The sequence below is a fragment of the Hemitrygon akajei genome, chromosome 11 (genome assembly GCF_048418815.1).
Source record: "Hemitrygon akajei chromosome 11, sHemAka1.3, whole genome shotgun sequence".
NCBI classification, from domain to species: Eukaryota; Metazoa; Chordata; class Chondrichthyes; order Myliobatiformes; family Dasyatidae; genus Hemitrygon; species Hemitrygon akajei.
Window position 1 is genome coordinate 121,086,749 of NC_133134.1, and position 27,729 is coordinate 121,114,477.

At 39.3% G+C, this 27,729-nt stretch overlaps 1 protein-coding gene across 2 annotated transcripts; it reads left to right on the top strand.

The window, feature by feature from the left end:
• Nucleotides 1-227: 227 nt before the first annotated feature.
• Nucleotides 228-27,729, top strand: LOC140735977 (uncharacterized). 2 transcript variants are annotated; one of them, XM_073061615.1, is made up of 9 exons: nucleotides 228-349; nucleotides 3,813-3,911; nucleotides 4,370-4,682; nucleotides 16,728-16,782; nucleotides 20,639-20,830; nucleotides 22,466-22,604; nucleotides 25,499-25,647; nucleotides 26,344-26,518; nucleotides 27,111-27,729. In XM_073061615.1, the coding sequence occupies exons 2-9, from the start codon at nucleotides 3,864-3,866 to the stop codon at nucleotides 27,294-27,296; spliced, it is 1,257 nt and encodes a 418-aa protein (XP_072917716.1). In that variant the 5' UTR covers nucleotides 228-349; nucleotides 3,813-3,863; the 3' UTR covers nucleotides 27,297-27,729. The 2 variants fall into 2 exon arrangements, with proteins under 2 accessions (XP_072917716.1, XP_072917717.1); XM_073061616.1 differs by lacking the exon at nucleotides 3,813-3,911 and having other exon boundaries at nucleotides 249-349.

Consider the following 27,729-nt stretch of genomic DNA (forward strand, 5'->3'; position numbering starts at 1 on the left):
TCTAACATGAAAACGTGTGTCCTAGCCCTTACTTCACTAACATTCTTTTATCTCTAAAGGCAACATAACCAAATACAGTTCCCCCATTTAAAATTGCTACAGTAATAGCACGTCACGTGATCGCACGCGCCCTTCCCGCATCGAATTCTACGTAAACACGTCGTTGCAAGCAGCCAATCTGTGGCGGGCAAAGCAGCGGCGACGTCCAATGGGAGCGCGAAGCTCATTTAAATGGTTTAAAGAGCGGCCGTTTTGAATTTCAACCGTAGCGGGTGGCTGGTCGGTCGCTTCGGGCGTTGAAGGTTAGGGCCGCCGGTTGTGGACTGAAGCGAGATTGGGCTGACTTCAGGTGGGTCTCACAGCGACGAGCCGAGCCTTTTGCCCCTCTGGACCCCCCCCCCCCAATTGCCTTTATTCAAGAGTCGTCAAGTAATGTTCTAGCTTCACGAAATTCCGTTTAGACCGCGTTCAGTCAGGTTATGGCAAATGCCCTTTGGGAAAGGTGCTGGAGAGATTTACTAGAATATTGATATCTATAGAGTCCAATTACAATTGGACAAACTTGTTTTGTCTGCACTGGCGGTGTCTGGGGCGCGACCTGGTAGATCTGTATAATGTTATGAGGGGCATAGATCGACTAGTCAGTTAGTATCCTTATCCCCAGGGTTAAAGTGTCTAATGCTAGACGACACGCAATTAAGAAGAAGGGGTAACTTTTTTTTTTACATTGGCGTTTGCCCGAAATGTGCTTCTGTGATGGTAGTAGAGGCTAATACAATGTAGGGGGTTAACGAGCTTGCAGGCTTCCCCGAGTATTAACTCGCAGGTTGAGTCGGTGATGAGGAAGGCAAATGCAACGTTAGCATCCATTTCGAGAGGGCTAGAGTACAAGAACGAGGATGTAATGCTGAGCTTTGATTAAGGCGTTGGTTAGACCGTATTTGGACTTAGGACAGTTTTGTATCCTCAGAGAAAAATGATGCTCTGGCATTGGAGAGAATCTAGAAGTGGTTCATGTGCATCATCCTAGGAATGAAAGGGTTAGCATATGTGGTGTGCTTGATGGCTGTGGGCCTGTACTCACTGGAGTTTATAAAAATGAGGTGGGATCTCATTTGAAACCTGTGGAATATTGAAAGGCCTAGATAGAGTGGATGTGGAGAGGATGTTTGCTGTAGTGAGGTGAGTCTAGGACCAGCCGTTACAGCCTCAGAATTGAGTGGCATCTATTTAAAACAAGTTGTTGAATATGTTAAGGTGGAGATTGATAGGTTCCTGATTAATCAGAGTGTCAGAGGCTGAGGGGAGAAGACAGCAGAAAGGATTAATGTAATTAGGTGTCTGGTGCAATATTAGATTAATGTTCTGAGCTGTAGATAAAGCAAATCAAAGGCCCATATCCATGTTTGTCTTTTTTTTGCAAAAAAAAAACAAAGAAACTCCAGTTTGATGTTCTTTGGTGCTATAGGTTACCTTAATGGCTAATGTACTTATAATTCAGTGTGTGGAAGATAACATGCTACGCTGGTAGTAGCACCTGTGTGTTTCTCTGAAGCTCAATCTCAGGAGCCTGCCCAAGAAAGTTAATTGTTGCATTTTCCTTAGTTTGGGTGTCCAAAGTATCAAGTCAACTTTATTATCAAAGTACATGTGTCACCTCATCTTGGGATTCATTTTCCTGTGGTCAAATCTATAGAAGACTGACTATAACAGGATAAATGGAAGCTCAATCAGAGTTGTACAGGACAACAAACTACAAATGTAAATATCAGCAATTAATAAAACATGAGATTAAAAAGTCCTTAAAGTGAGATAATTGGTTGTGAGAACATCTTAATGGATGGACATTATGAATGTAGTTATCTCCTGTTATTCTAGAGCCTGATGGTTGAGGTGTAGTAACTTGTATCTGATGGTGAGAGTCCTGAGGCTCTTGTACCTTTTATCTGATGGCAGCAGTGAATCGGCCCTTGGTGCTAATTTCTGAACATGGATGCTACTTTCCTGTGATATTTCATAAAGATGTGCTGATTGGTTGGGAGGACTTTACCATGATGAACTAGGTTGAATTCACTACATACCTTTTGTAGGTTTTTCAGTCCAAAGGCATTGGTGTTTCAATACCAGGCAGCCAATTAATTCACTCATCCACTACATTTCTCTAGAAGTTTTAGCTGTCATGCTGAATCTCTGCATACTCTTAAGAAAGTAGAAGTGCTGCTGTGTTTTCTTCATAATTGCTGTTGTGTGCTGGGTCCAGGTCATGTCTTCTGGAATAGTAACACTCAGGAATTTAAAGTTGCTCAGTCTTTCCACCTCTTATCCTGTGTTTTGGCTTATGCACTTCTGGTTTCCCTTTCCTAGTCTACAATCAGTTCCTTGGTCTTGTTGACATTGAGAGTTTGTTGTGACACCACTCATCCAGATTTTCAATCTCCCTCCTGTATGCTGATTCATCACCACCTTTGATATGGCCCACAATAGCATCATCAGCACATTTAAGTATGGCTTTGGAGCTGTGCTTAGCCACACAGTCATAAGTATAAAGTGATATGAGCAGGGGTCTAAGCACAATATACTGCAGTGCATCATGGCTGATGAAGATTATGGAGGAGATGATGCCAATCCACATCTTAATTGTTGCATTTCCTTGTCATTTTAGTTTAGGAGTCCAACTATGAATTAGTGTTTGTAGGAATTAATGGGCATGTCACGTGTCAGCTTTGTGGGCGTGCTGATCTGATACCAGCTTTGAGCTCTAAGTAGTTTAACATTTAATTTAAGAATACCAAGCTATTGAGTCTTTGGATTTTTTTAAAAAGCCCATTAGCCGATCACACTCCCTTCCTCAAGACAGCCTACATTTTTTTATTCCAATCCAAAATGGTTGGGTATGGGTTCAATGGTACTATGGTAGTAGTTTATTTGAAAGCACTGTCATCACATTTTTTTTAAAAAGTCTCATGTTCTTTTTAATTTGCTTTGAGTTAAACCCGTTAATTTTTACTCAACCAATGGAAACTGCCTGTTTACTACATCTCTCATCTTTAAACATTTGCATCTGTTTTTAGGAATATAGTCAGCAAAATTTAGTGAGTGTTAGAGTAATTTTTGGGTTTAGGTCATTTACATTTAACAAATGGCTTTGGCTACCGGTCTTCTGTTTCTTGATACTGTATTGTGGATTCAATATGGAACAATGCTTTTCCTAAAAGCTGTGAATACCAGAATACCAGTCTGGTGCTGGTGGGACTGATGTAATCAGAAGGTGTGACATTTGTAGCTTCAAAAGAAAGCATTGTCTATACTTTGTAAATATGGATTGCCCTTTGTGTATAGCAAATAAATATCAAGTCCTGCACTGGGCCAGCAGACCTTTCCACAGAAAGCATTTCGATGTGTGCTGTACCTTGTTTTGTCGAATAAAGAAGTTGCTTTGCATCTACCAATAACTCTCTCTCAGATGATTTCATTCATGCAACAACAGTGGGTATTCATGTACTTAAATTTAGTATTTTTGACAATTTATTTTCAAAGATGCTAGTTTTGGTTTTTCTATGAACTTGATCTGTAAATAAATAAATAAACAAATAAATAATTAAACAACATAATTTTGTAGCCATCATTGACACCATCCCCCTAGTAGATAAAGGGAGTTCTTTTCTACTCTTCCACATGTTTTCTTCCTGCTTCTAGAAGCTTTTTCAAGAAAGTCTTTTGACTGGAAGTAGCTTGCGGTATTTATTACATGCAGTGTTTGGCACATTCGGGAAAACTCAATCTGGCTTATTACTTGTATGTTAAATTTGTAGGTGACTTGTGTTGAAGAGTTGCGCCAATACAATACATCTAATTGATTACAAATGGAGAAGAAGCTAGCCCCACAGGGAGAACGTGCTGGCGTAGGAAAGGTAATTGTTTTATCAGGTTGCTAGACCATTAAACTACTTTCCATGTCTGTTACCTTGGCCAATAGTGCACACTAGTGGATTGAAGTATTTGGTAGTGCTTTGGTTACTTTCAACTGAGATGTTATTCTGGTTTTTATACTTATTGAAGATTCTTTTGCATTTTCGAATGCAGTGATAACCATAGTGACTTCCATATGATTTTTGTCTGCCTGATACTGCTTGACACCTGCATTATAGGTCATAGTGGCCATTTTGCGCACTATCCTAAAACTGAAACTAAAATTCCTGATCTGAACAAATTCGTCAAAAAGGAATCTGAAGAGGTCTCTAGTTGGGATTTCTCCAAACATAATGTGAAATTACTATTTGGTCAAAGGTACTTGAGTAGTGGTGAGTGAAGTAGAGGGTGTGGCAATTGCTTTTGTCAGTGTTTTATTGAGAATGGTTTATTTTAAAAGATGGCAGCCTTCGATAATGTGAAGCGTGTCGTGGAATCTCAACGAAATTTACAGAATTGTCCACCTTCGAGGAGTTTGCCAACTCAGCGAATGACACCTGCTTGTAATGTGGGCCAGCAACGTGCACCTCTTCAAGCACGGGTTTTGTCTTCTAATTCTCTTCCAAGCAAGAGCCAAGTGCCAGCTGATCAAATAAAACAGAAAATGCAAGTCCCTCCACATTTGAAGCAAGCTGGTCAAACCGAAGTTAAGCAAATTAGTCCAGCTATGACAAACCCAACCACCACTCAGCCAGTTGAGAAACCAAATGAAGGTAAGATACTTGGATAAATCTTGGTGTTGAACTGGGGTGAAACATACTACAATGTTTAAAGGTATTTATCACACTAAGTAATTCTGACATTTTTCAATCATATACTGTTCTCGCAAATTGATAACCCACTACTGTACACGAAAAGTCAAATCTGTCATATGTTCAATTGAAATGAGTGCATTTTCAGAAGTTTTGGCTGAAAAGCTTAAGAAATTGTCCTAATCTTTAAAGACTGGTACAGTGTCTTCTCTTTTGTAAGTGTAGGATTTTAAAAAAGCTAAAAGAAATTACACAATACATCTATCATATGGACTAAATGTCCTTGTGCTTTGCCAAGCTTTCTGTATCAGAGTATCTATACTTGGAAAAATAGAGCTACAAATAGTAGTAACGAGTAGCCCTACATTTTTTTAAAATCATGCAGTGGTTTCTGGTTAATTGGGTCCAGTACATTTTGGCCCAATTTAGTGGCTGCATGGAAATAGTTCAAAAGGTATTTAGAAAGAAGACATCAATTTCAGTAACAAATTTTGTATTTAATTGTACAAATAGTACTGCAGTGCTGTAAAACTGTATTAGTTCCTAATAGTTATCTACAGGAATTCATCCAGTGTGTGCAAAGAACAAAATTAGTAGATACCCAATGCAGAGACTGGGCTGCCTTCATACAATCTCTCTCAAACCTCATCCTTCAAATCTTCATTTTTATTGTAACATTCAAAGTGATTGAGATTTTTCATTTCTAATTTGTTCAAGTAGTGAAATCATCTCATTTTGATTCTCAGCAGTTTTTGGCATCTCCACACCTGAGTGCTTGAATCCACAGTGAGCAAAACAGTTTGGCATTATTTCTCACCAGCTATTTGTGACAAATCACTGCTTTTTGAACACAAGCACATGCAACTGACACATTTGGAAAAACTGTTCACTCGAAGCATGCTAATCATCTAACAGCCACACAAGTGTGCACGACAGGCACTTGTTAGAACCTGTTTGGCAACTGCCTTAATTAAGCGACAATGTCCCAAATGGAGGAAATCCCATCAATTTTCTTGTTTTTTGTTATCTAAGAGTTGTCCCAAATAAGTGGTTGCCCCAGTTAACCAGAATCCACTGTATTAAATTTTGTATTTAAAAACAATTCTTGCAATCTTGGGTAGATAGAGCAAAATCATTTGAAATTGTGATATAAACATCAGTTCCTAGATGGTTGGGTGCTTGACTAAGGGTACAAGTGTTTTTATCAATCTGTCTGTTGTCTAGAGTAATGTTGATAGAAAGGATGGGGAAAGAGTACAGTATTGGAGATGACTCAGGCTTTACTATTAGAATAATTGTTTTAAGGCAGCTGGGGTGTACTTGGCAGTAATGTGAAGAGGATAATGGTACTGGGATAAGCAGGCTGGAATATGGAAAGGCATGGCAAATGAAGTTTAATTTGAGAAGTGAGGTGATGGGAAGAATGAGGAGAGGCAATATATATAATGTGCATGATCTGCCTGACATTCAGTGGTAGGACAAGTTAATGATCTAATAAGCATATGCAACTCTGGATTTTTATCGGTTTTCTGTAAAAGCAGGAAGTATATTAAGTGTAAAATAGCTGATTATTTAATAAGCTCAAAGCTTGGGCTGCAGGCTACAGTTGCAAGGAGAGGTAGGAAGCTCTGGATAAGACTGAGGAATGTTTGAGCAGAGATCCAGCGCAGATGTAATGGGCCAAATGGCCAATGTTATAGAAAAGTAAACAGTACAAGTTTGGGGTTACTTGGGTCAATTAGCGAGGTTAACTGTTTTCATCTCTGATGAAACAAGAGCTTGAAAAATTATCTGCCTTCCAGCAAATGAGATTGTTTTTTTTTTAACTCTTTAGAGCAGTTTATTAATTCGGGTTGGTTAATTGACAGCTTGTTTCCCCAACTGCCTCAGTGGGATTTGAATTTGTCATTATTAGCCTGTGCTCTTGCATTACTAGTCTAGAAACTTAGCTACTTTGTCAGTTGTACAATTTCCCCAAGCCATAATTTAGAAGTCTATACAAAACCAAAATTCTACAACTTGCTCCACAAAGAAATTACTGGAAATTAATCTTACATTATCATGGTTGGTAACTACTATGTTTGTTTCCCATGTGAATAAAGTATTTGGTAAGGTTTTGTTTTGTCTCAGTTATGTGCTATGAATAAACAATGTCATTGCAAATTCAATTTCAAGCCAGCTATTCTAAAGCTGACTTTTGTTGCAATGCAGTAGTTTATTAAAAGAGTGGGAATAAAGTGGCCCTTTTCTGGTTGCTGCTGTAGATTAGTGGTGATTAGGGGTTGGTGTTGGAGCCGCTTTTTTTCACAAGTTTGGATGATGTAGTTGGTAGTTTATAGCCAAATTTGTGGATGGTACAAATATAGGCAGAGGGACAGCTAGTGATGAGGAAGCAGGGTGTCTGCAAAAGGATCCAGATGAGAATGGGAAAAGTGGCAGTTGAAATATTGTGTAGCAGAGTGTATGGTCATGCACTTTGGTAGAAGGAAGAAAGATGTAGATCATTTTCTAAATGGGGAGAATATTCAAACATTAGAGGTGCACCATTCCCTGAAGCTTACCTTGCAGGTTGAGGCAGTAGTGAGGAAGAGAATGCAATGTCAGCATTCATTTCAGGAGGATGAGAATAGAGAAAGAAATAAGGATGTAATGCTGGGATTTAAAGTATCGGTCGGACTGCACTTGGTGTATTGAGCAGTTTTGGACCCCTTATCTAAGAAAAGATGTGATGGCATTGGAGACAGTTCCGAGGAAGTTCAGCAGAATTACCGGTACTTCAGGAAAGGAAGGGTTGATGTATGAAGGGAGTCTGGCTCTGGGCATGTACTCACTGTAGTTTAGAAGAATTGGGAGTCGGGGTGATTTCATTGAAACCTGTTGCATATTGAAAGGTCTGGATGAAGGGAGTGTGGAGAGAATGTTTCCAATCCTTGGAGTCAAAACCGGGGCACACCTTCAGAATGGAGGGATGTTCATTTAGAGCAAAGATGAGGAATTTGTTCAGCCATGGTGGTGAAATCTGTGGAATTAATTGCCAGTGATGGTTATTAAGGCCAAGTGATTGGCTGTATTTAAAGTGGAGGTTGAGAGGATCTAGATTAGTCAGGGCATGAAAGGTTGTAGTGTGAAGGTCAGAGGAATAATCAGCCATGATAGTATGGTGGAACAGATTTGATGGACTGAATAATTCAATTATGTTTTGTAGTATTCTGGTCTTTGTGCTCTGAGGAGATTTCTATTGACTGGAGTACAGTTGGCAGAAGCTAGTCATGGATTCGGTTTTTTAATAGTTATAACAGTTATGTCATTTGGCCCATCTGATACATGCTGGGCTATTAATCTGCCTAGTACTATTGCCTTCCATACCCCTCCTATCAAGGTACCTATCTAGATCCCTCAAACATTAAAATCAAATCTGCAGCTAGCGCCTCTGCAGGCAGTTCGTTCCACGCTCACCCCTATCTGAGTGAAGTTCCCCTCATGTTCCCCTGAAATATTTTGCCTTTTGCTGTTAACCCATGACCTCCAGTTCTAGTCTCGCCCAACCTCAGTGGCAAAATCCTGCTTGCATTTACTTTATCTCTACCCCTTATTTTGTGTACCTCTATCCAATCTCCCTTCACTTAAACTATTCAACCTTTCTCTCCAATGCAGATTCTCAAGTCCTGGCTACATCCCTGTAAATTTTCTTTCGTGTAGGTAGGTGACCAAAACTGCATATGATATGATACTCCAGATTGGGCCTCTCTAACATCTTCAACATAAATGCTAACTCCTGTACTCTGATTTATGAAGGTCTGTGTGCCACAAGCTTTCTTTATGAAACTATACCTGTGACACTACTTTAAGGATATTATGGATATGTTTCCAGATCCCTCTATTCTGCAACACTCTTTAATTTCCTGCGACTACTAGCCTGTTCATCCTTTCAAACTGTAACACCTCACACTTGTCTGCATTAAATTCCATCTTCCATTTTTCAGCCCATTTATCCAGCTGGTCCTGGTTCCACTGTGATAGTCTTCCTTGGTGATACTACTTCCTCCAACCTTGGTGCCATCAGCAACTTTGCTGATCCTGTTTACTGTATGTTCCGTATTGGACCCAGCACTTATCCCTGTGGCATACCAGTAGGCACAGGCCTCCAGTCAGAGAGGCAACCATCTATTATCACACTCTGTTGTCTCCTACAAAGCTAATGTCCAATCCCCAGGGCCTGACAAGGTGCTTCCACTGACCCTCTGGGAGGCAAGTGCAGAAATTACAGGGTCCGTCGAAGACAGCTACTGGTGAGGTGCCAGATGATTGGAGAATACGCATCGTTCTGTTATTTCATAAAGCTGCTAAGAATTAGCCAAATTATAGGCCAGTGAGCTTGATATCAGTAGTATGCTGATGTCTAATCCAATTTACTACCTCATGTTCAATGCCAAGCAACTGAACCTTCTTGACTAACCTTCCACGTGGGATCTCGTCAAAGGCCTTGCTAAAGTCCATACAGACAACATCCACTGCCTTGCCTTTATCCACTTTCCTGGTAACTTCCTTGAAAATCTGTAGAAGATTGGTTAGACACAACCGGCCACACACAAAGCCATGTTGACTATCCCCATTCAGTCACTGTCTATCTAAATACTTGCATATCTGAGTCCCTTTAGAATACCTTCCAATAACTTGCATACTAGTGATATCAAGCACACTGGCCTATAATTTGGCTAAATCTTAGCAGCTTTATGAAATAACAGAACAATGCGTATTCTCCAATCATCTGGCACCTCACCAGTAGCTGTCTTCAATGGACCCTGCAATTTCTGCACTTGCCTCCCGGAGGGTCAGTGGGAGCACCTTGTCGGGCCCTGGGGATTTATCACCCTAATTTTCCTCAACACAGCAAACACCGCCTCCTCTAATCTGTTTAGGGTCCATGACCTCTGTTTTGCCTCACTTCTAGAGACTGTCCATTTCCTGAGTAACTACAGATTCATAAGAAACCCATTTCAGATCTCTGAATCTTATTTTGCTCCGTGCATCAATGACCGCTCTAATCTTCCAGAGGCAGAGGACCAATTTTGTCCTTCACTATACTTTCACTCTTGATATACCTGTAGGAGCCCTTGGTCATGCCTTTTTTAATTTTTTGCTCTTGGTTTCCTAAGACCACAAGACATGGGAGCAGAATTGGGGCGTTCAACTCATTGAGTCTGCCCCACCATTTCATGACTGATCCTGGATCCCACTCAACCCTACAAAATGAGCCTTCTTGCCAACACGAGGAAATCTGCAGATGCTGGAAATTCAAACAACAACAACACACAAAATGCTGGTGGAACACAGCAGGCTAGGCAGCATCTATAGGGAGAAGCGCTATACGAGTCCTGACGAAGGGTCTCAGCCCGAAACGTCGACCGCGCTTCTCCCTATAGATGCTGCCTAGCCTGCTGTGTTCTACCAGCATTTTGTGAACCTTCTTGCTATATCCTTTGATGCCCTGACTAATTGATAAACTATCAACTTCTGCTTTAAATATACCTACAGACTTGGCTTCCACCACAATCTGTGGCAGAGCATTCCAGATTCACTACTCTGGTTTTAAAAAAAAAAAAAAAAAAAAAAAAAAATCCTCGTTACTTCTGTTCTAAAAGTTCGTCCCTCAATTTTGAGGCTGTGCCCTTTAGTTCTGGATACCTCCACCATAGGAAGCATCATCTCCATGTCCACCCTATCTAGTCCTTCCAACATTCGGTAGTTTTCAATGAGATACATCCGAATTCTTCTAAGTTCCAGTGAGTGCAGGCCCAAAGCTGTCAAATGCTCATGCTAAACCTTTCATTCCCAGAATCATTCTTGTGAACCACCTCTGGTCTCTCTCCAATGACAACACAGCCCTTCTGAGATATGGGGCCCAAAACTGTTGACAATACTCCAAGTGCGGCCTGTCTAGTGTCTTATAAAGGCTCACCATTGTCTCTTTGATTTTATATTCTATTTCCCTTGAAATAAGTACCATTCATTTGGTGCCTTTACCACAGACTCTATCTGTAAATTAACCTTGTCAGGTTCTTGCACAAGGGCTCCCAAGACACTTTGCACCTTTGTTGTTTGAACCTTCTCCCAGTTTAGATAATAGTCCACACTATTGTTCCTTTTACCAAAATGCACTATTGTGCATTTCCCAGCGCTGCATTCCATCTGCCACTTTTTTACCCATTCTTCCATGGCTTCCTCAGCCTTCCTTTTCCACCACCTGTCTTCGTATCATCCACAAACTTTGCCACAAAGCCATCAATTTCATTATCCAAATCATTGACAAAGAATGTGAAAAGTAGCAATCCCCATATTGAGCTTCGAGGAACAGTAGTCACTGGCAGCCAGCCAGAAAATGCCCCCGTATTCCCTCTTGCTCCTTCCTGCCTGTCAGAAATTCCTCTATGCATGCCAGTATCTTTCCTGTAACACCATAGGATTATATCTTGTGAAGCCGCCTCAATTGTGGTACTTTATCAAATGCCTTCTGAAAATTTAAGTAAATGGCATCCATTGCCTCTCCCTTGCCCGTCCTGCCTCTTTCCTCTAAGAACTCTCTAATAGATTTTTACTGCAAGATTTTCCTTGGCTGATGCTGGCTTTGACTTGTTTTATCATTAGTTTCCGAAACTTCATCCTTAATAGACTCCTACACTTTCCCAACCACTGAGGTTAGACTAACTGGCCTCTAATATCCTTTCTTTTCCTTCCTCCCTTCTTAGAGTGGAATGACATTTGCAATTTTCCAGTCCTCTGGATAATGCCAGAATCAAGTAATTCTTGAATGATCATGACCAATGCATCTGCTGTCTCTTCAGCACCCTCCCTCAGGACTCTGGGGTGTAGTCCAGCTGGTCTAGGTGACTAATCCACCTTAAGCTGATCCAATGTCAATTCTCACCTAAGTTTTACTCTTTATATAACTGGGGGGGAAAAAACTTCTGATATCCTGCTTTATATTATTAGCTAGTTTGCCCTCGTATTTCTTTTTCCTTGTAGATTTTTTAGTTGGTTTCTGTTGGGTTTAAAAGGTTCCCAATCATCCACCTTCCCACAAACGAGAAATCTGCAGGTGCTGGAAAGGGCATGGGGAATAGAGAAGGGGGAGGGGGGGTCAATTAACTTCCCATGTTTTACTTCACCCCTCCCCCTCCCAGTTTCATTTATCACCTTGTGTTTCTTCCTCCCCTCCCTTCTAACTCTGACTCATCCTTTTATTTCCTCCTGGCCTGAGTTCCTCTTCAGTTCCACGTGGCCGCTGTTTCTTCCCACGGGTAGGTCGTGTCCCCTAACGTACTCAAAATGGAGTACTTATGGTTGAGGGGTATGGCCATAGGGTGCTCTCCACTACCTAACATTCTCCCTGCCCTCTCCTGACAATCACCCATTTATTTGTCTTCTGTAGCCTTGAGGTGACTACCTCCCTGTTGCTCCCATCTATCACTTCACTTTCCATAGCAAGCCAAAGGTCATCACGTTGCAGATCCAGTTCCTTAAAACTGTTTCTAAGGAGTTGCATTTCAATGCACCTAGTGCAGGTATGGCTAACAGGGAGGCCGATAGTCTTCCAGAAATCCCACATCTGACATCCTGAACAGAACGTGGCCTGTAGACATGCCTCATATTCTCTCGAGTTAAATAATAAAGAAATGAGGAATGAGCTTAACTGCTTACCTTGTCTCCGCCTGTTCTTGCGGAATCCCTGTGGAGGAAAAACCTTACCATCTGACTCGGACCACTCCGACTGCTCCACTAGACTGGGATTGTAAAGCTCTTCGCCGGAGTTGTAGAGGAATCGCTTCTACTGTGTCTGCGCAGCACTCCAATCAATGGCTCCTGCTGAAAAAAGTTCCCGCCTTTTAAAGCTCTTCTGATCTGCAAGGGAATGCATCTGCATCTGTGCAGTACTCCACTTTAACATTTCCCGTTGGGTGGGGGAGGGGAAATGTACTGCTTCTTAAAGCTCTTTGCCAGACTTGTGTGGGAATGCTTCTACTCCATTCAGTGACTCCTTAAGCATTCCTTGGGTATTATCTTGCATTTCTTTTACTCAAGGACCTCTTTTACTCCCTCCTGACTATACCTAATGTCCAACTCCTTTCTTAACCAAGCTGCAATATCTCTGAAACCATGGTTCCCTAAACCTGCTATCCTTTCATTCTGGCAGGAATATCGAAACTCTGTACACACACAATTTCAATTTTAAAGGCCTCCTGCTTGCCAAGTACGCTTTGCCATGAAACAGCCTGTCCCAATCCACACTTAGCAGTACTTTATGATCCCATCAAATCTGGCTTTTGTCCAATTTAGACTCTCAAAGCAAGGACCAGATCTGTCCTCCGTGCTTGAAACTAATGGCATAAGATCACTAGATGCAAAGTGTTCCCCTGAACAAATGTCTGTCACTTTGCACATTTCATTCCCTAATAGATCTAGTATTGCACTTTCTAGTTAGGACCTCTATGTACTAATTAAGGAAATTCTATCCTATCCAGACTTTTTCCAGTTACAGTCCCAATCAATGCATGGAAAGTTAAAATCACCTACAACCCTGTCTCATTGAACAGTCTGTGTTCTCTGCAGATTAATTCTAAATCCTGCAGACTGTTGGATGTGTACTGATATAATCTCATTGATGTGGTCATCCTTTTCTCGTTCATCAGTTCCACCTATATAGCCTAGTAAATGCATTCTCCAGTCTGGCCTAACAGCACTATTGTGACACTTTTACGTGGTTTTGATACCTCCTACTCAGTCATGTCCAGAACAATGTAACACTGGAACATTGATCTGCCAGTGCTGCCTCTTTCAACCAAGTATCACTAAATGTTAGTGCTCATTATTCCACCCACTGATCCATACCCTAAGCTTTCCTTGCAGTGAAATGTACACAACTCAGAACATTTGTCCCACTGTGATCAATCTTTTGATTCCTGACTTTGTGTGTAGGCTTAACAATAGTTTTCCCCACAGCTTCTCCATTATCTGCTCTCATCCCCCTACAAGTCTAGATTAGTCCCCACACCTCGCAATGCCATGTGCAGCGCTAGCAAACCTTTTTCCAAGGATATTGGTGCTCCTTCATTCGGGTGCAAACTGTGTTCTGTTTAGGTCGCATCCTCTCTAGAACCCAATGATCCAAACATCTGAAACCTTCCTTCCTACACATCTCCTTAGCCCTGTGTTAGTCTGTATGATCTTCCTATTTCTGGCTTCACTAGCACAGGGCATGGATAGCAATCCTGAGATCACAATCCTTGTGGCACCTAACTCCCTGGATTCACTTTGCAGGACTTCATCACCCTTCCTACCCATGCCACTCACACTTCCACTATAAAATGCTGTGTACCCTATCTGATGTCCCTGACCCTGGCACCTGGGAGACAATATACAGTCATAGATGACAAGAGCACAGAAATGAGCCCTTCGGCCCATCTAGTCTGTGCTGAACTATTATGCAATTTCCATCAACCCACACCTGGACCATAGCCCTCCATACAGCTACCATCCATATATTTATCCAAACTTCTCTTGCATGTTACAATTGGATCTGTATGCACCATTTCTGCTGGCAGCTCGTTCCACACTCTCACCACCCTCTGAGTGAAGAAGTTCCCCTTCAGGTTCCAGTTAAATATTTCACCTTTCACTCTTAACCTATGACGTCTAGCTGTAGTCTCACCCAACCTTTGTAATCAAACTATATCTGGAAATCTTGTTCTCGTCCACAGAATCTCATGTCTGGTCCCTTAACCAATGAATCCTATCACTACAGCTCAGCTCTTCTCCTCTTCACCCCCTTCCCTTCTGAGCCACAGAGTTGCTGTGGCTTTTCTCTGCTGGTCATCTCCCACCCCCAACAGTATTCAAATCAGTATACCTGTTGTTAAAGGGAATGCCACAGTGGTTCTTTGCACTGACCGTCTATCCTCTTTCCCCCTCCTGGCAGTCATCCAGTTATGTGTTCTGATCCTTGGATGTAAGTACCTTCCTGTATTCCCTGTCAATCAAGCCCTCAGCCTCTCGAATGATCTGGAATTCATTCAGCTCCAATTCCTTGATGTGATCTGAAAGAAGCTGCAGCTGAATGCATTTCCTCCAGATGTAGATGTCTGGGACACTGGAGGTCTCCCTTTCTACATCCTACAAGAGGAACATTCCCTAACTGGTCTGACATCTACAATGTTTCAACTATGCAATGAGAGGAAAAACTAAGAGGGAAAAAAATCTACCAACAGCCTATACCTCCACTCACTGAAGCATCTGAGCCAAAGGTTGAACTCTCCACTCTTAACACTAGCCCATTCACAAGGTGGCTGCTCCATTTAAACCTAACTTTTTATTGGCCCTTGCCAAGTGCCTAACTATGTGTAATTCATTGTCTCACAAGGATTGTGCAGAATATCCTGACTGCCCCTGCTCCCTTTTGCATCTTTCCTGCAACTCAATCTGTCTCAAAGGAAAACGTGGCTCATAGAATGTGACGACCACTGCTCCTTGTTTCTTTGTAAATCTCTACTGCCATGCAGTCCAAGTTCTCCAGGGGAACTGTGGCACTTGAAATTTCCTAACTGCCCCCAGTCATTGTTCTTGGATCAAAGTTATCAAAATGTACAAATTGTACAAACTTGTTTGCTTGCAGGCAACTGCAAAGCAAGAAAGCTGAAGAATCCAATTAAAATACAAAATAAAGACCAGCACTTGATGCACAGAGAAAAGGGAATTTAAAAACCCAAACCATGCAAACTCCAGAAGTGAGCAACAACATTCTGAACCAAAATAAGTCCTTGGATCCGAACCCTGGAGTAGGCACAAAGCCTCCGTCTCGTCCATATTAGCAGACATGGAGCACAGCAGCCAGAGCTGTCTTTCCAGTCTATTTAGGCTGGCTTTTAAATTGTTAAAACTAAATATGGACTAGTACTGTGGACTAGGACCTGGACCCCGATGCAGTGGGCCTAGACCATGCTGCCCGGCGACTCACTCCAGGCCCAAATTTCACCACCCAGCCTGAAGCTGCTCTCGATTTCTCCAAATTGTCTCAGTGCCCAAACCATTTCCAACTTCACACGTAGGCCAGTAGTATGGGCATTGGAACTCCTCTGCCTCGACTTTTCTCTGAATTGTGCACTCCATCTGCAATCTTCATGCTTCACATTCACTCCTCTTCATTGTGTTTTATTATTTACCACAATTTGCTTCATAAAGATCTTGCCTTTTGGACCACCGGCGAGCTGTTGCACACATTTTGGTCTTGCCATCTCTTACAGAAAGTTTGTAATGTAATTTTACAACAATACAATTTTGATGCTCTTAAGTTTCCATTAACGTTTCCCTCTGCCTTTGTGTTAGTTCAATATCCCAAACCAATATACAAGTTGAATGGGGTTGACATTACAAGATTGTGTCACTCAGTCCCATTAGCTTTGTCTCCAAAAAGATGCTGGCTGATCAGAATGATTTCAGCCTCTAATATTTCACACCTTTAACAAGAATATTTACCTCAGATTTCAAACCTTTCGGACTTGTTTTGACTGAGGCAGTAATCTGGCATGCAGTTGTCTGCTGGTTCCATTACTTCCATTTTTTTGTCATAATTCTACCTTCTTAATCTCCCATGAAGTGATTGGCATTAGTGGAGGTGAGGGTTAGCAGTTTGAGTCATTACTCCAGTGATCTTTGAGGAATTGTCCTGTTTTGAAACTTGACATTTGTTCCATTTGTGCCAATAGTTAGAATACAGCCATGTGTTTACAATGCCTATTTTCATTAAAGTTGATTTGATCTATGACAGTGAAGAGTACTTGTTGAGTGCATGTCAAAGTAATTTGCTTGTTAGCTATGTAGGGATGCAAGCTTTTAAAAGTTTGATGTAAAATCTGGTATCTTGAATTATAGAAGGAAAGTAAACAATCTTAAATACCGTTTCTGTAGATCTTTTTGCTAAGTGATATTCTCACATCGTGTTTTCTTTTTAATTAGTGAAAACAGCAGAGAATACATCCGTGGAATGCCAAAGTTCGAGTGAAAAGAAAAAGTGAGTTTAAATATAACCTCTTGGCTCAATTTATAATGCCCTTTAATTATCTTTAAGAAAAACAACTTTATTCTGATTCATAGCTACCATGAGTTTTCAGCCCAGGAGACTGGTAGAGCGGTTCAAATTTCTTGCATCCTAGCATTGATACTTCAGTTCCATACATTTGTTGGGTCACAGTCACAGCTGCAATAATTTTTAATGCTTTTGCTCTTTCAAAACTAATTCTTGGGTGCCACAGTAGTAATCATCTTCATTGCCATTGCCATGCATGTTTATGGAAGATAATTCGATTTGTCAATGCTCTTCAGTTTGATCCAGTAAGCAGAGTGTTCAGTTCTTCTGGGTCAAAACAATACTTGCTGTTGCAGGATCATCCTGTTTTCACTTGAACTGTAAATCTTTTGAATCCTCTTTCCATATATCATTTTAACCTTTGTGCACTGTCATCATTTCCATTTGAACATTAGCCCTTTGAACAGTTGCATTGACCTCCACTCCTATCTTTACATTGCAGATCCTAAGTTACTTATCAACGATAATATCTCCTATCTGTTCACATTACTGAAGTCCTTTCTCCTGGGAATCATCTGATAACCTTATTCAGTGACTTTGCTCCTGATGTGTTGTGCCCAGAGTTGATACAATGTTCCAGCTGTTGCATGTGCTTTTCACTTTTTGCCCTTAATACTCTTCTCATGCTCCATGTCAGATAGCATCTATGGATAAAGAAAGTCAATCCTTGCTCTGGGATTTCTTTTAGAATATACCTGGTGTTTATTTCTTGCTCTTCCAATGAAATTGTACCACTTGCCACTTCTCAGTGTTAAATGCAGGGGTAGGCAAACTTAAGCACAAATGATTTTCTAGCATACATTATTCATTAATTTGAGGCAAAACATAACCATTTAAATGGATAATTCCCATATTTCAAGTTTTTTTTAATGGCATTTATCTGGCCAGCCATCAGCTCATTAATACGTGATCCGGCCCACAGAGGCAAAAAGGTTGCCGACCCCTGGTTAAATGTAACACCTATCCATTCATTCTACAAGCTTGTTTAGTCTAAGTCCATTACTACCTTCCTGGCACTATTATGCCTCCATCTTGTCATCTTCAAATTTGGAATTTTATAGCCATGTCCAGCCATAATTCAGAAAACATTTGGTGTACATACTGTGTACTCCACTCTGCCTTCTAGCCTTAAATATCTAACGCATGTACTAATTCCAGTTAATTTACTAGTTTTCCAGTCATGCTTTTATTCCTTGATCTTTTTGAATTAAGTGTTTTGCCTTGCAGGGTGTTTACCTTTTTATTAATTCTATATCATGTATAGTAGCTTAGATATTTCTCCCATTGATGAAAAGTGGTGTGCCAGGTAGTGTTGCAATCCCTATATGATCTGAGTTTTCCTGGGTGTTGCAGGCGTCACAAGCATTTAGTTGGTAGGCTAATTGACTGCTATAAATTGCCCAAGTAGAGTTTGGGGATGTGGTGAGAGGACTATGATCATGGGTTATAAGGAAATGGGTGGATGATGGATCAAATTCCTTGTGTTGGTAAGAAATAGGGTACTTTGGTTCACTTCATACACTCAGTGGATGCCATTTTTTTTAATTAATCTTCAAACTTGTAGATAAGTTTGTGTTTTCAAGGTTTTGTAATTCATTCCCTGTCTTGCCCCTTTTATTAATAGAAAAGTAATATTCTTGCTATTTTGCTTCTCCCCAATGCTTACACTGTCCTAGAAATGAAGAATGCTGTTGTCCTGGTAATTTGGGTATGCTTTAGTCTTGAAGCTATCAAGCATATGTCAATATCTGTGCTAACAAGTTTTTTGCCTGTAATCATACAGGTTCTCCCCAGCTTAAATGCCTAATTTGTCTATAGTCCATATATATTAACTAGTGTTTTGAAGAATCGTGCTTCATATTTGCCTATTGCTGCAGTCCTTCCAATAGCTAGGAGCTCGGTTCTTGGCTACATTTCCAACTTGCAAACTGGTTGTGAGCAATTCACAGGAGTAGAGCCCTGCTGTAACCTGGATCTGATCTGTATTGTATCATCACTTCACCAGTTACTTAACTCCTGCATGTCCTTTTGTTACACTGGGTTAATTGTTTTGTGTGCTTCTAACTTTCTTCACTACTACAGCCTTAATTCTGAAAATTGTCCTTTAGAGCTTGCATAGAATCCTTTTAACTCATTTCTTCCACCAGCTGTTTGAATTTAGCAATGTCATGATCTGTTAAGAATTTTTTTAAAAATTACAGCAATTTTCTTGCCAATATTCCTCTAATTGTGGGCATTTGTACATTTCTAATTATTCCAATACTTGCAGCCAGACTTTCAGCTGCTTGACCCTGACCACTGAAATTTCCTGCCTAAGCTGCTAAGCTTTCCTTGCTATCATGGCTATCTTTCCCACTTTTGTAGAAAAGGAAATGCATGGACAATAAAGCACAGCACAATTAAAATCAAACTTGGATAATGAGAGGAAAAACCTTGGTCAAGATATCATTTTAAGGTGGTCCTGAGGGCAGAAGTGTGACTGGCAAATGTTTAAGCTAGAGTATAAAAATTAATGGAGGAAAGAGGGATTTTTGCTTTCCATCTAAGAAAGCACATCAATGTGCTGTTGAAGGAGCTTTGAGATGATGTCTTGAGCAGAAGATTGTATAGACAAATGGAATGCTGAGGATCTAAAGGACTCAAGTAGAGATTTCTGTCTGCAAAAGTCTTTAAGGCCACTCTGGGAGTACTGAAACTCTAGACATTACAAAATGGAAGTAGCATGATACAATTAACAAGTGAATCAAGTAGGAATGTTTTGCACTAGTATTATACTCTTCAATTTCATTAGTTATGACTTCATCAGAAGTTACGAAGGTGGTAAGTGCACAAAGAAACAGATTTTTTAAAAAAAAAAAACAACAAATAATGTGCAAGTACAAAAATAGGTGATTTTCAGATATACAATTGGGATTGAAGGAAGTCAGAAGCAATTGGCCTAAAGTAGCAAAAGGTGTAAAAAGAATATTAAGTAGCTTGTGAGCTGATGCAGTCGATCCTGCTGGTTGGAGTTTCATAATTGGGGACAGTCTATAAATCTACCCAGTCTTTTCCACCTACCAAGGTTTGTATCTTTCCTGAAAATGATGTAGAAATTGATCTTGATTTGAAATTGATTCTTAATTGGCTGGCTAATTTTTTCTTTAAATCATGTCAAGGCTCCTGCAACTCAATTGTATTTGTTAAAAATACACTTAGAGCCATGTGTACTGATATGTTTATAAATTCTAGTTAACTTGCACTAGTTTTGGGCCACTTTTTATTTCTGGTATAGTTGGAAATTTTTAATCAAGTAATTCAGGAAAGTTTGGACTTATAACCATGTTGTTTTAAAACTGATGCTTTAAGATGATTTGCAAAGAATTGATAATCACAAATGTTAGGCTAAACCAACTTGATTAACTTATCAATTTTGACAGTGTTAAAAGAAAAATCAATATTTTGACTTGAAATGTCATAGGAAAACAGTGAAATGCATATAATTGTGCATTCTTCTGACAATGCTCACTGTTTATTAATATCGTAAGAAGTTACTTGAAATAGAGTTGTATTTGAACAAATGGGAATATTATGCAAAAATGGATGCTCACGTTGAAGAGGGCATGGATTTTTTAATCTATGATCTTTTGGATTTTGTTATAACTTTTTGATTCTTCCTGATTTCTCAGAAATGTGGATGTAGTGGATTGGGCATCGAATTTCTAAAATGGTAAACTGTTCTAAATAGTTTAAAACTATTTTCTGTAATTTTGATTCATAATCAACCATACCTTGTTTTTAGAAAACAGTGGTGCTTGGACGACTTTGAAATTGGGCGTCCACTTGGAAAAGGTAAATTTGGAAATGTGTACTTGGCCCGCGAACGACAGTCCAGATTTATCTTGGCATTAAAAGTGCTTTTCAAATCTCAACTTGAGAAAGCTGCTGTGGAACACCAACTCAGAAGAGAAGTTGAAATTCAATCACATCTCAGGTACATTTGAGGGCACAGATTTATAAACCATGCATGAACATTTCTAGATCTCTTGTCATTTTGTATGTACCAAAATCCATTGGTGCTACTTGGTTATTCCATGGAAATTTTCTATAGTGATTTTTTTATAAACCGATGGGATGGTCAAGAATACATTTGACATGAGTGTTAGACAAAAGGCTTTTTGGGTCGAGTGAATTTTCCCCTTTGTCATTCTTTACGATCCTTGGTTAAGTTCATTTCCAATTTAATTTTGTCTGCAAGCAGCAGCCTTTAATGAGTCTCCTGAGTGACCCAAAATTTTAAATTGTCTCTGCTTAAAGGAGTGGTGCTTCTTTATCCTTGAAAGTAATAATAAGTAAAGATTTCCCTATAATCTATAATCAAGAGCCAATGAAAAAGTAATGCATATCGTTGCCAATAATGATCCACAGGAACAATCTGCTGAACTTCATAATCTACTGCAGTCAGTCTGACTGCACATACTGTGTGAGGAACAATTGGTTTCAGTACCAGCTTATTTAAAATATTCATGTGTGCAATGCAGCACCCTGTGGTTAAATAGAATATTGCATTCATTATTGGAGATTAGGCTATTGGTAGTTGCTGCAGGTGGAATTTTAAAAAAATTACCTGGATCTAAAATGCCAGAATTTGTAAGTGTAATCCTTGTATACAAGTCATTGTTATTTAGAGGACATCTACGTTCCCAATGCGATTTGAAATTAAATCCAGTACACAGGGATAGATAAATAGCTACTTGTTGAGACTGCTGGCTTTTATTTCTTTGCTGAAATATTAATTATTGGGATATTGTGTCCCTTCAACTGTGTTCATGTTGTGCAATGTGTATCGGAATGACTGTAGAACAAGCAACATGTTCTTAAAAACCATCTGCTTGACTGGGATGGAGAAGGTATCCTACATGCTGCTACCCTGGTCTGAATGAATCTATTATTTTGTGTAGAACTCGAGTACTTTTTGCTAATACTGGTTAGCACCAGCCTTTGACTGAAAGCTTGCACATTTATTACTGTCTTGTTCTGGCTTTGTAGGTGTGTAGTTTTTTTCAAATTATTTGTTTATTTCAGTTAAATATAAACTGTTAGTGACCATGGTGTATTTAGGATGGTAAAAATGATATAAATCTGAGTTATGGAATCATTGGCAAAAGTGCACGAATATCACCAAAATTCACTCTGGGTATGGCCTATTGGGTTAATGGGTGTCTTCAATTGGTTGTTATTTTTCATTGCTGTTTCTAAACTAATTTTAATTTACCATTATAGTTCAATATAGGAATCTGGTGTGCAAAACATTTTGTTAGAAGCTGAGGCTTTCTTTAGAACAGCCCTGCCGCCATGTCTGACTATTGTGCAAATCCCATTTGTTTGTGCATTGTCCATAACCCTCTACTCCCTGCTGGTCTAAATGCCTCTAAGTATTACTGCTATTGTGTTTCCACCTTTGTAGCAGTATTTGAAGCATTTGCACTTTAAAAAATTAAAAAGAAAACTTCCTTCACTGTCTTCTATCTAGTACTTGGCATTTCCACTCTGGGATAAAGTTTATCTGTCCTGCCTATATTTATTAGTAAATTTTACATTTTCAGCAATGTTAAATGTTTTCCTACAGGCATCCCAATATTTTAAGATTATTTGGCTACTTCCATGATGCTTCAAGAGTGTATTTGATCTTGGAATATGCTCCACGTGGTGAACTTTACAAAGAGCTGCAGAAATGTGGAAAATTTGACGACAAACGAAGTGCTACGGTAAGAGATTACTTGAGCAATTTTCTGTTGTACAGTATGGAAACAGGACCTCTTGATCAACTCATTCATTCTGACTAAAGTTTCTTCCTGAGCTGGTCCCATTTGCCTGTATTTGATTTTTCTCCCTCTGGCCCTTTCCTATCCATGAAACTGACCACAAGTATTTTGTTAACATTGTCATTCTACCTGCCTCCGTCATTTACTCTGGCAGCTCCTTTGAAAATTGGAGGAGAAGCTCATTTCCCTCTAACCAATTTTCTCTAGTTTGATTCCCTTACCTGGGGAAAAGACATCTCCACATTGTCTATGGCCATCATGATTTTAACCTTGAGTTACCTGCAGTTGGCTCTTGGAAAAACACTAATGCAAACCCTGTAGTCCTGGCAACATTCTTGTGAATTTTTTCTGCACCCTCTAACTTAATCCTTCAGTACAGTGACTAGAACTGCACACTGTCCAAATATATCTTGTACAGATGAAGCAAGATACTCCAGTTACCATCAAATAGGACATTGAGTCTGTCACCCCTTACATCCATAGAGTACTCTTGCCTGTAGCTTTGTGTGTGGGCATATCATGTCTCAAATCAGTTATTGACGAGGTAATGGAGATGATTTGGGAGGGTGCGGTGGCTGATGTCTATGGAATTTAGAATGACTAGTTTATAAGATTAGATTGTGATCCATAGTGATCTAGCCAATTGGATACAATTTCCTAGGAAAAAAATGATATGGTGATTGAGGTTTGTTATTCAGACTGAAGATCTGATCGGAGGTGGTTCTCAGAGATCAGTGCTGTGTCCAGTAAATAATGGAAGTTGATGGCAATATTGCTTACATGATAAATGTTTTCAGATGATGCCAAAATTGTCATGGGCAGTGAAGGATATCTATGATTACAGCAAGTACTAGATGACTGGGGAAGCTGGTCAAGGAATTCAACTTGCCACATGATCAAACTTCAACTTTGGTATAGTACTGAACAGCTAAGTTTGGAAGCTTCTGTGATGCTGAGGCTTTAAAAATTCATTCTGGTAGCACATTACTGGTTAAAGTGTGCTTGAATTTGTCTGGAGATAGAATATTTCATCTTCAAAGCAAGTCAATGCAAATTTAAGTTTCTATTTGAATAATCACTATTTGTTTTCTCAATAAGATGTGCCCTGTTTCACTGAGGTAAAAACTGGGGATTGTAGGAATAATAGTTGTTCTAGTATTGAATGATGGGCATCCTTTAAAACAGGAGTGGTTTAGGCATATTCTTGCTATGTACAAGGGGGAATAAAAGGACCAGACGAACTGGCTGGTGATAAATCAGTGTTAAATTCTAAACTCTAAGGATGAAAATATTGATGATTAAATAACCTTTTCAATGAGGGTTGGTGGGAGGGGGTGGTGGAAGCAGAACGAGTGTAAATCCAGAATCTACAAATTGGGCAGTTTATTTGACTGCCTCTATGGTCTTTGGTAAAGGACAAATTACCTACTTGGGTAAACAGGCGGTTTTTTAATTTTTGATATAACAAGATTGTGGTGCAAAGGGTGTTTGACATATGAGCTAATTTTTGATCAGGTTAAACTATGGTTGCTGGAAAACATTTAGAACATGAACAGACTATTTGGCTCCATCTGCCTGTTTTGGCATTCAAAAAGGTGAACTCTAAAATTGCTGCCCTTCAGTATTAAGAAAAGTACAGATGTGTTTTGATTGCAGTCATTTATCTTCCAGATCCTTAGGCAGACAATTCCAAAACTTAATTATTCCTCACCTTTCCCAATTTCGTTTCTAAATGTCCTACCCCAATTTTCAGACTCTCTTAACTTTGACTCCTCAATCAGGAAAAAATCCTTTATCTCCCTCAGACCCTCACTATTCAAAGTTGAGTGAAAGTCCTAGCCTTCACAGTTGCTTATGACAGACTTGTCCCTAAGATTAGTCTGAATTTGCACTGCAATTCCTTGTAGCAATTAATCTTTTCATGTACACTGGGCTTCCCTTCCTTTCTCTATACACCAGGATCTTTAATAATTGTAAGATATTTTTAGCTTGTAGTTAAAACCTATCAACTTAAAAATACCACTATACTATCTGCCTTCCTAATTGTCTGATACAGTTCAAAGACATTAACACTTAACCTCTCAACATTTAATGGTTGGTTATGATTGGAAGAAAAGTAGTTGTTTACTAAGGCCACACTAGATTATTGCTTCTCTTGGTGTGTTTGTGAATATATTAATTTCAGCAGCACAATGAGCAATTTCAAATATCTAGATGAGCTAGAATATGGACCAAGATGGCATGGGATTTCAATTACATACAAAATTAACATAATTTTACATGTTACAAAGAATGTTGTACAAGAATGCCATTCTCAAGAGGTATTGCAACAGTAGATTGATCTATTCCAGATTTGCTGGGTGTTCATTAAGTTAAATACAAAATTGAAAATTATAGCCTTTGCCACACTGAAGCAATTGAAGCAGTAACATCGTGCATTTCTAGTTGAGGTACTTGGGAAAGGATATGAAAGCCTTTGAGAGGTAAGAGGAGAGATTTACTAGAAGTTGTGGAAAAATGACGTTGAGATCGGTCTCCTTTAGGAATTTTTCAATACAGTATATGGGGGTTCATATCATTAAAGAAAAGCAAAGCTTTTGTTTTGGATTCAGCTGATATGAGCATTGATGTTTTTTTATGAAAAATAGTTTTTTCATAACTATTTTATGAAAAAATAGTTTTTTCATGTTTAAAACTATTGATGTTTTAAACATGAAAATAGTGGAAGGTTTAGTTTCACTTGCTAGCAAAGTGCTTTTCTTCATGATCTGTTTAAATCACCTCTTTAAATATTGTCAGGTTAATAATTTTGGACTCTTATCAATTTTCCTTTGTAGTACATGTCTGAGCTGGCTGATGCACTCGTATATTGCCATTCAAAGAAGGTGATTCATAGGGACATTAAGCCAGAAAATTTGCTGCTTGGAGCAAATGGAGAACTGAAGATTGCTGATTTTGGATGGTCTGTGCATGCTCCGGCATCCAGGTATCTAGTTTCTCCAGCTTGTAACTTTATCCTTTGACACATTTATGAAGTTAATGCATCTCAGTGTTAATGATTTCCAACAGTTGGTGTTAAATTCTCTTATTACACTTTCTTTGAGCCATTGTTCTGGTTTGGAGATTGTCTAATCTAGTTAATTTCCAAAGCATGCTGGTGTCCTAGTATGGCTCAACCTTCCAATGTTTACACCAGCCTCTTTGACAAATTTCATCTTTTCCCCTTATGGCCCCAGTGAGTCCAGTTACTTTATAGACCATAGTGGCAGTTACTACAATCGCTGTTCTATTGGGCAATAGATGCCAGAATGCTTTCACATTTTCATCTATCAACTATTTTATATCTGTCCCATAGTTATTGGCATTCTTTTCAAGAGAAATTCAATTGGTTATGATATATATTTAGATCAATGTTGGAAAGTCCCCCACATTTCTCATTTGTACATTGAATGATCCACAATACTAATTGCTGTGATAGTTTGTTTCCATGCGCACTATTGCTTTGGCTAATCAATTCTTTAAATATTATACTGTTTAGTTGAGCAAAGTAATTTTATTGAATGATTTGAGCAAAATTAGGAATGTGATACACTTGCCTTATCTGAATTTTTTTCCCCCAGTATAGAGTATAGCTAGCTAAAAGTTAATGTGCATTAATCTAAAATATCCTTTCTACTTTCAGGAGATCAACATTGTGTGGTACTTTGGACTATCTGCCACCAGAGATGATTGAAGGAAAAATGCATGATGAGAATGTTGACCTCTGGAGCCTTGGTGTTTTGTGCTATGAATTTTTAGTAGGTCATCCTCCATTTGAAGCAGCCGATCGTCAAGAAACCTTTCGGAGAATTTCTAAAGTAAGTAAATTGGGCATTCTCTTTTTTTTCTTTTGTCCTCTGATTGCTATTGAACTTTCAGGTGAGATTCTTTTTGTATCCAGTTGAGCGCAAGTGGAATTACCATTCGGAGGAGGAGACGATGTTTTTTCCATTTGTGGGATTTAGTAGGTTTCAGGACCAATTGTTTGCTTGGATTTCACTTCAGTTGATGTTATAATTCTCTTTTGGCCCATCTCTCAATATTAACTATGCCTGAGCAATTGCAGTTGCGTGTTTGAATCAGTTTTTTTTAGGCGGATTGGTGAATGTCTTAATTCCAGGACCAAAAAGGGGGAAGTTGGCATGTTGATTTACTATTTGGATTTGTGATAATACTCCAATACCAGTATTTGTTGTTTTGTTTCCTATATATATGCAAGTCTAAATTACATGTTTTGTGCAATATGCTCATTTGAGTGACTATTATCATCTTGTGGAAGTTAAGAATTTCAAAGATGGTTAAAAATGGTAAAAGAGTTACTGGAGAAAGTGTGAAACTGTTAATGTTTCGGAACTATTTTGTATTGCTTGTTCAAAGATTACTTATAGTGATATCTTGTTAACTTTTCAGGTTGATCTTAGATTTCCAGCCTTTGTAACGGAGGGGGCAAAGGATCTAATCAGTCGGTTGCTCAAACACAACCCCAACCAACGGCTAGCATTGAAAGAAGTACTTGAACATTCATGGGTGGTTAAAAATTCCACTAAGCCAACCATTCAAAAAAAGGAACCTTTGCCATCAAACCCCAGTTCTTAAAGCACAAAGACATCAAGCATGCTGGTTTTGAGACATAGTAGTGCAATAACTTTTTTTGACTGCCTGCATGCACTATTGTCTAGTCTGAAATGCTGGGATCTAGCCATTATTGTTTCAACAGATCACTTAAAATCTGGCATGATGTAGAATACTCCTCAACACCACTAATGTTAATCTTTATTAAATGTCTTGGAAAATTTGTATGGCGTTCATTCAGTTTACTGAAAATATTTCTACAAGTGAATGAAATTAACTCCAAATTGTGAGTGTACCTCAGATGTGAATGCTGTTCAAAAGGGGTGAGATTGCTTCAATTCCGGTTTGTGAAGCCTGTTGACTTTAAATTAGAATTCAACTCCTTTGACTGACTTGAACTGGTTAAATGAGAAAATCTGTGTTGCTGATGTATGGTGAACTGGGATGTTTCACTAAT

Bases quoted from the DNA above. Each gene is read 5' to 3' on its own strand.
- LOC140735977 (XM_073061615.1), top strand. From the start codon at position 3,864: ATGGAGAAGAAGCTAGCCCCACAGGGAGAACGTGCTGGCGTAGGAAAG. The intron at 25,648-26,343 runs GTATCTAGTTTC...TTCTACTTTCAG, and splicing joins GTGCATGCTCCGGCATCCAG to GAGATCAACATTGTGTGGTA. The intron at 26,519-27,110 runs GTAAGTAAATTG...TTAACTTTTCAG, and splicing joins CCTTTCGGAGAATTTCTAAA to GTTGATCTTAGATTTCCAGC.